The sequence below is a fragment of the Solanum pennellii genome, chromosome 2 (assembly GCF_001406875.1).
Source record: "Solanum pennellii chromosome 2, SPENNV200".
Lineage (NCBI taxonomy): Eukaryota > Viridiplantae > Streptophyta > Magnoliopsida > Solanales > Solanaceae > Solanum > Solanum pennellii.
The window spans coordinates 39,829,446-39,836,942 of NC_028638.1; the positions used below are offsets into that span (position 1 = coordinate 39,829,446).

A 7,497-nucleotide genomic window follows, 5' to 3' on the forward strand; every position below is an offset into this window, starting at 1 on the left:
CAAGCACCCGCAACAAGCATATTCAAGTATCGAATAGCCGGAAATACATTATATCCAAGGGTACGATGTTTCGTATGTATCTAAAATTCACTCGAGCTTCGTTGAAAAATCAGTATATTAAGCTACCATATGTTGGATTATGACTGAACGTCTCTAAATCGGAATTTGAGCGAGAAGGGATGCACGTTATCCGCTTGCCGACCTGCAATAGGGGCCTATTCAAACAATTTGTACGTCAGTATCGCAGGGAGCCTCCACTAGAGTTTCCTCTCGCTTCGCCGAATCATTCGATAGGAACTATGCGTGGTATGTACAAAGGGCAAGGACGTAGTCAAAGCAAGCTCGAAACTTTCTTGTTCACCATTATCTTCTCTCTTGCCTCTCGATTATTCAATTTGTACTATTGTACGTGACGTGATGAACTAAGAATAAGAGATTATTTTGAAATTTTTCTATTTAAAATTACAAATTTAATGATATTTTGATATATTCTACATATTTTTATTTTAATTATTTTTTCTTTAACTTTTAAAAAATTTAGGGGGTCGAAACTCAAAACAAAATAAACGAATTTGACTTAATCCACGTCCAAAGTATTAAGCCCCTAAAGGCTACAACATAAGCTCGATAATTCAAAAGAAGTGGAGCCAAGTTCACAAAGCCTTGAATTTTTGTAATTTGGCCGTAAATGATGAGCTTAGTTCCATTATCTTCCTCTTTCTTGATCTAGGCAAGTAATTTATTTCTGCAAATTCCTGAAGAGTTGTCCACGCACACCAGCTGTTTGATGTTTTTGTCGCATGAAATTTTGACTGCACACCAACTATTTGATATTTTTATCAGATGAAGTTTTGACTCCTACTCTGCTAAAGTCCCTTAACTTCTTGTTGGTTGTTGTCTACCTGTAAGTTTATATGTACTTAAATCGATTTCACAAGATAAACAGCACATTTAATTATGTGTCTCTGCATTTTCGCCGTTTCTTGGTAACTCAAAATGTGAACAAGGTAGCTTTGTACTTCCAAAGAGCGAGGCTTATCGATTCAGTAAGACTCGCTCTTCGGTCTAATTCTTCAGATAATCTTGTTACCTATCTCGAGAATCCTTCTTTGGACTCTTTTGTAGTCACTAAGGCACTTCAATCAGCTCCCTCTCCTGAATCGGCTCTCCATTTGATTGAATGTCTTAAAAAGATTCCACATTTCTCGCATACCCATAACACCCTTTATGCATTAGCCAAGATTCTTGCTAAGGCGCGGGAGACTGCTAAACTCCAAGCACTTATCAATGCCATTAACTCGGGAAAGTTCATTAATGTGGCACGTGTTAGTTACATGGATCAGATGCGATGGTATGCCATTAGTAGAGAGTTTAACGAAGTTGTCCGTGTGTGGGACGAGTGGAGGACAACCCTTCGAAAGCATCCATGTACTGAGTCTTACAACATTGTAATGGGATTATACGTTCAGGTGGGTAAGGATAGTGATGCTGTGAGGTTATTCCGTAGGATGATTGAAGAAGGGGCACTTCCTAATTGTAGGACATATACTATTATAATTGAGCATCTTGTTAGAACTAGAAACTTGGATTCAGCCATTGAGCTTTTCCATATGTTGCCTCATGTTCGGATCAAACGTACATTAAAGCAGTATTCTGTACTAGTGGAAGCATTTACTATTGCCAATCAGCTAGATGTCGTCAAAGTCTTGCTTGATCAGATGAGGAGTGATGGAATATTGCCTGTTCGAGCTATGCTTTGGTCACTGCAGCAGATGCAGAGTGCTGGTTATGATGCTGAGACAAATGAATTGCTAAGGGACATGTTACCGGATGGGAGGATTAAGATGATTGGTTACTCTATGGACAGTAGTGAAGACGACAGTGATGACGAAGATGAAGAGATTGATGGTAACAATACTAATGCTGTGGATCAACCTCACCTGAAACCATGGTTGGATCCAGCTTCTTTAGCTAATGCTTTGCAGAACTGGGGAGCTGAGGAGGTGACAGCACTGGAGGATGCAAATTTAGTTTGGACGACTAGGTTGGTGTGCAAGATGATCAGGAGCTTCAAGTCAGCAGAAACAGCTTGGCAGTTCTTCTACTGGGTTTCTTGTCAGCCAGGATTCATTCATGATATATACACAATTTCAAGAATGATAACCAAATTAGCTCGCCAAGGATGTGTCGACTTGGTTGATCAACTTTTGTCTAAGGTTGAAAGAGAGGGCATTCAATTGTCATTCAGCACGATACGGTTAATTATTGATTTTTATGGGATTTCTCGTTATGGTGACCCCGCCCTTAGGGTTTTCAAAAGCATTAAAACAATCTGTGGTCCATTATCTAAAAGCAGTCAGTTGCTTCTGTACTCATCTCTGCTTAGGACATTGATAAAATGTAAAATGAATTCGGACGCCTTAGATATTCTTGATGAAATGAGTTTACTAGGAATTGTTCCAGATTCACAAACATATTCTGGACTAATGAACCATTTTGCTCTTCACGGAGATATAAAAACTGTACAGAGGCTTTTTGGGATGGCCAGGCAGAGCGGTATAGAGCCTGATGCTTATATGTATAAAGTTCTCATACATGCTTATTGCAAATGTGAAAGAGCTGCTCTTGCACTCAGGGTTTTTGAAGACATGGGGAACTCTGGGTTGTTGCCTGATGCTCATACCAAACAATTGCTTGTCAAGAGTCTCTGGAAGGAAGGCAAGCTCCTAGAAGCTGCTTCTGTAGAAGAGAGAACTGAGGAAATAAGTGATGCTCTTCCCCTTGCTTCACCTGGACATATGTTTACAGTGAGCTCTACTGATCTTTCAAGAATCTGTAACATTTATTCCAATAGTTTCCGGTCAACTTGTAGTTGAAAGCTATGTCATTGATCGGGATATAGAGCTGTAATGCTTTTCCAGTTCCAACAGTGTGATAAAGAATACATCCGAGAAAGAGACTTACTGCAAACGGCCTCCTCCATACATCAGGTCAACATCATCAACTTCAAGAGTCTGTAACATTTATTCCAATAATTTCTAGTCAACTTGTAGTTGAAGGACTTTGTCACTGATCAGGATATCGAGCTGTAATGCTTTTCCAGTTCCAACAGTGTATGGCCGTTCCAACAGTGTAATGCTTTTTCAGTTCCAACAGTGTATGATCAGGATATCGAGAAAGAGACTTACTGCAAATTAGCAAATGGCCGCCTCCATATTTCAGGTCAACATCATCAACTTAACTTTCATCAAGGAGGTCTGGTTACATGTCCATAGCATTTTGATTATGTTGATCAGAAATGAAGTGTTGATCTTTGTAATATTGTTGCTTAAAATTGCAAATGAGTAACTGACTTTTACTTGGCATCGGAGTAAATGTCGTAGTTGTCAGCAATGCAGCTGTTTTACTGATATAAGGTGGTGATATTGCAAGTTCACTCATTTGCTAGGGTTTAGCTTCTATGTGGTATCTGTGCACTTTGTAAACAAGATATACTCATGATTTATGTTTTATGGGAGGGTGGAACTGGTGCTTGTTCACCTGCTCATGATTTTTGCTTGTTCATCCCAGGACCAATGTCCACACATGATTGGATGTTCAATTTTCTGCTTCTTAAGACTTCAACTATAGTTTTTGCAATGTGATCAAGGATTTTCTTAGGCTTTGACTTAATTTCCACATAAGATAGGTTTTCAGAAATTCTCAAAATTGTTATCATGGAAAAACTAAGCAACTCTGTTTGTTTCAGTTGTAAGGAGAGAACACTTCACTTGGTCTTGAAAGAGAATAAAACTAGCAACACCGAGGGTGTGTTTGGTTTGACAGAAGTCATTTTCCTGGATAGGTTTCTGATGTTGGGTGGAGAGAGGAAAATATTTTCTGATTTATTAAAATAAAATATTCATAATTATATTAGCATAATGAAATTGTTTTGATTATATTTTTGAACATTGAAGATTGAAAATAACACTTAAATGTTTGTTAAATCAATGATATGAAGTTTCATAGTTGAGATAATTGCGAAGGTGAGGGTAGTCATTTTCCTTCTCAAGTGAAAAATGTTTTCCTTGGAAAATATTTTCTGGTCATCAGACCCTAGAAGATGACTTATTTTCTGGAAAATACCCCCTGAAAAATATTGTTCTGATGCCAAAGTTTGCCAGGATTGTCTCTATGAAACTGACAATTGTAATTTTTTCCTAATTTATTAGGTCTCTTTCTCCTAAGATAAGAGAGTGACACAAGCTCGCTTGCATGTGTTAAAATATAACTATTGACAACCACCTCTGAGAATTCACCGGTATCTCTACTTTTTTATTCTCTGCTGTTTACTTTATGAATTTTGGTAGGAAGAAGGAATCAGTGCCGTCTAGATTTGGTTCTAGTATTAATCTATTTGCTGGAGCTTCCCTAGGAAAGAACTGAAAGGGAATGTCATAGTCAAGAGAAAGTAAGGATTATATATACAAATGTTTTCCTTTTGCTTATTGAGAATATTTTATAAAGCATTGTTGCATAAAGACAGAGACAGCTGCTTAAATTATTTAGAGTAGGCAGAGAAAACAAGAGGGTATATCACAGACAAAGCTACAGACAAGACCTCCTAGATATTCTTTTTTCCTATCCTTCCAAACTTGAAGAATTTTTGTAGCTTTCACATTGAAGTAAAATAAATTCCTAAATTTTCTCTTGCTCATGCTAACAAATATAACTTACTAGCTGTTGTCTTGTTATCTAAGCTTTGCATCGATGGTAGTTCCTCTTGTCTCCTTGTTTTACAACTTTTTCCTCTTTCTCATACTTTCGTCCTCCTACGTAACTGCTCAACCATCTAGCACAGACACAGACTTTTCATGTTCGTTTAACTCTTCCTTTTCTTGTGATACTTTTATTTCATATCGTGCCCGTCCACCAAATTATTTAGATGTCGGAAGTATCTCTGATCTTCTTGAAGTCAGTCGTTTAAGTATAGCTACGGCCACAGGTCTAGCCTCAGAGGATACTGAGCTATTCCCTGACCAGCTTTTACTCGTACCTGTTAAATGCTACTGCAATAGTTCTCATTATTTCTCCAATGTCACCTATCAGATCAGAAAAGGTGACAGCTTTTATTCAGTTTCAATAAGAGCATTTGAGAACCTTACTAATTATCATGTGGTGCAAGATATGAATCCAACACTAGATCCAACCAACTTGACAATTGGAGCAGAAGCTGTTTTTCCTTTGTTTTGCAAATGCCCCACACATTCTGATCTCGAAAAGGGACTTCAGTACCTGGTCACTTATGTTTGGCAGCCTTGGGATGATGTGTTGCCTGTAAGCAATATGTTTGGAGCATCTGCAGCTGACATTCTGGCTGCCAACAATTACAGAAATTTCACTGCTGCAATATGTTCTCCTGTCTTAATACCAGTAAAACTTCCTATAATTCTGCAATCTTACCCCTCTTCTGCAAGCAGTAGAAAATCCAAGCATGGATGGATAGTGACTACTGTTTTAAGTATTATGGGGCTGCTTGCAGTTTTTTCATTTTGCTTGATGGTATACATGCGTCATCTAGAAGAGAAGAGGAGGTCTAACTTAGCTCATAACTCTTCTACTCTTGAAACTTCTGATCTCTTTCATACCAAGAAAGCCTCCGAAGGTGAAATTATGGACCATAAGAACATTCAAGATAAGCTTCTTCCTGGAGTTTCTGGCTACATTGGAAAGCCAATAATATATGACCTGAAGATCATCATGGAGGCGACCGTCGACCTCAATGAGAGATACAGGATAGGAGGATCAGTGTACAAGGCCACAATGAACGATCAAGTTGTAGCTGTCAAGAAAACAAAACAAGCCTCGGAGGAATTGACAATACTTCAAAAACTACATCATGCAAATCTAGTGAAACTGATGGGCGTTTCATCAGATGATCTTGGGAATTCCTTTTTAGTTTATGAATATGCTGAAAATGGCTCACTGGATGAATGGTTGTTTCCCGGATCATCATCATCTTCTGCTGCCTCTGTCTTAGTGACATCACTTGATTGGAGACAAAGATTACACATAGCCTTGGATGTTGCAAATGCTCTGCAATACTTGCATGAACATACTCAACCTAGTATAGTTCACGGGGACATCCAAACCTGTAATATACTTCTTGATTCAAGGTTTAAAGCCAAAATTGCGGGTTTCTCTACAGCCAGACATGCCACCAACTCATTGATGCTGAAAGTTGATGTGTTTGCTTTTGGGATTGTGCTGTTGGAGTTGCTTTCGGGGAAGAAAGCAATGGAATCTAAAGATTATAATGATGAGACTCTGATCATGTGGAAAGAAATTAGTAGAATCTTGGAAGTTGAAGATAACAGAGAGGAGAAGTTTAGAAGGTGGATGGATCCAAAGTTGAGCTTTTACCCTGTTGATGATGCTCTAAACTTGGCTGCCTTGGCGACAGCGTGCACATCGGAGCAATCAGCAGAGAGGCCTAAGATGACAGATATCGTCTTCAACCTCTGTTTTCTTGCTCAATCATCTTTTGAAATGTATGGACCGTCTTGGACTTCAGGTGAAGCTGAGGAGATTGTACAGATTGTTAGTCCGGTAATAGCACGTTGAGTTAAAAGATGGAGCTTAAATATAGTTCAAGAACTTTTGTCAGTTCATCTCAAATTTGCAACATATTCTGGATTGTAAAAGCCACATGAACGATAACTAAGCTGATCTCCAGAATATATTGCAAATTTGAGTTACTGTGTCCAGTTTTTCCTTGTATTTTCTCTCGCAGCTAAAGCAGTTGCTATTGTAAATTCTTGTATTTGGATGTTTTTCTCAATTTTGAAATAAATGGAGTGCAATTTGACCTGTATTTATTTCGTCCTCTCAAAAGAAGAAACAGGAAAAATGAAGTTTCTGAAAAAGACATTGCAAACTTGTTCTTATTACTAATATTTATGATCCAGACGAGTACATGTTTATTTTGTAAACAAGTTCTTTAATTTACCTCTTTGTGCACATAGCTTGGCCCTATTAGAATGAATTCCTTACAATTTTGGTGATTGAGTTTTGTGAAACTCCAGCCTTATAAATTGGGACAGAAGGAGTAATAAGGATAAATTCGTCAACTTTTGATTTTCATATATATGATAAATTTCTATAGTAATAGAATCATTTACAAAAATAATAAGAATAAAGGAGGGGAACATAATATGACAGGCTAGAGTTAATAGAGTCGAAATCTGATCAAATATATATTTCATGCTTAACCACAATTTACAACTTATAGAAAATTTTAGCTAGGGGTGTGCATTCGGTTTTTCGATTTGATTTTATACTTTTCGGTTTGGATTTCGATTTTTAATTTTGAAGAAGTGTAACCCAAAATAAATTTGATTTGATTTGGTTTTTCTCTTTTTGATTTGAGTTTTTTCGGTTTGGTTAATTGATTATGTCAATACTAGAAATATAACAAAAGTTATATTTGCAATTTTAAAATAATTTTATATATATATA

General features: G+C 37.4%; 2 protein-coding genes across 2 annotated transcripts; both read left to right on the top strand.

Annotated features, from left to right (window-relative positions):
- Positions 1-550: 550 nt before the first annotated feature.
- LOC107009372 (pentatricopeptide repeat-containing protein At5g66631) lies at positions 551-3,393 on the top strand. Its single transcript, XM_015208699.2, has 2 exons — positions 551-2,990; positions 3,078-3,393. Exon 1 carries the CDS (start codon positions 915-917, stop codon positions 2,874-2,876), a length of 1,962 nt encoding a protein of 653 aa, XP_015064185.1. The 5' UTR covers positions 551-914; the 3' UTR covers positions 2,877-2,990; positions 3,078-3,393.
- A 290-nt stretch (positions 3,394-3,683) lies between these two features.
- Positions 3,684-6,853, top strand: LOC107009582 (serine/threonine receptor-like kinase NFP). Its single transcript, XM_015208924.2, has one exon. The coding sequence runs from the start codon at positions 4,750-4,752 to the stop codon at positions 6,601-6,603; it is 1,854 nt and encodes a 617-aa protein (XP_015064410.1). The 5' UTR covers positions 3,684-4,749; the 3' UTR covers positions 6,604-6,853.
- Positions 6,854-7,497: the final 644 nt, after the last annotated feature.

Excerpts from the sequence above, each read along its gene's own strand:
- LOC107009372 (XM_015208699.2), top strand. The coding sequence starts at position 915 with ATGTACTTAAATCGATTTCACAAGATAAACAGCACATTTAATTATGTG.
- LOC107009582 (XM_015208924.2), top strand. The coding sequence starts at position 4,750 with ATGGTAGTTCCTCTTGTCTCCTTGTTTTACAACTTTTTCCTCTTTCTC.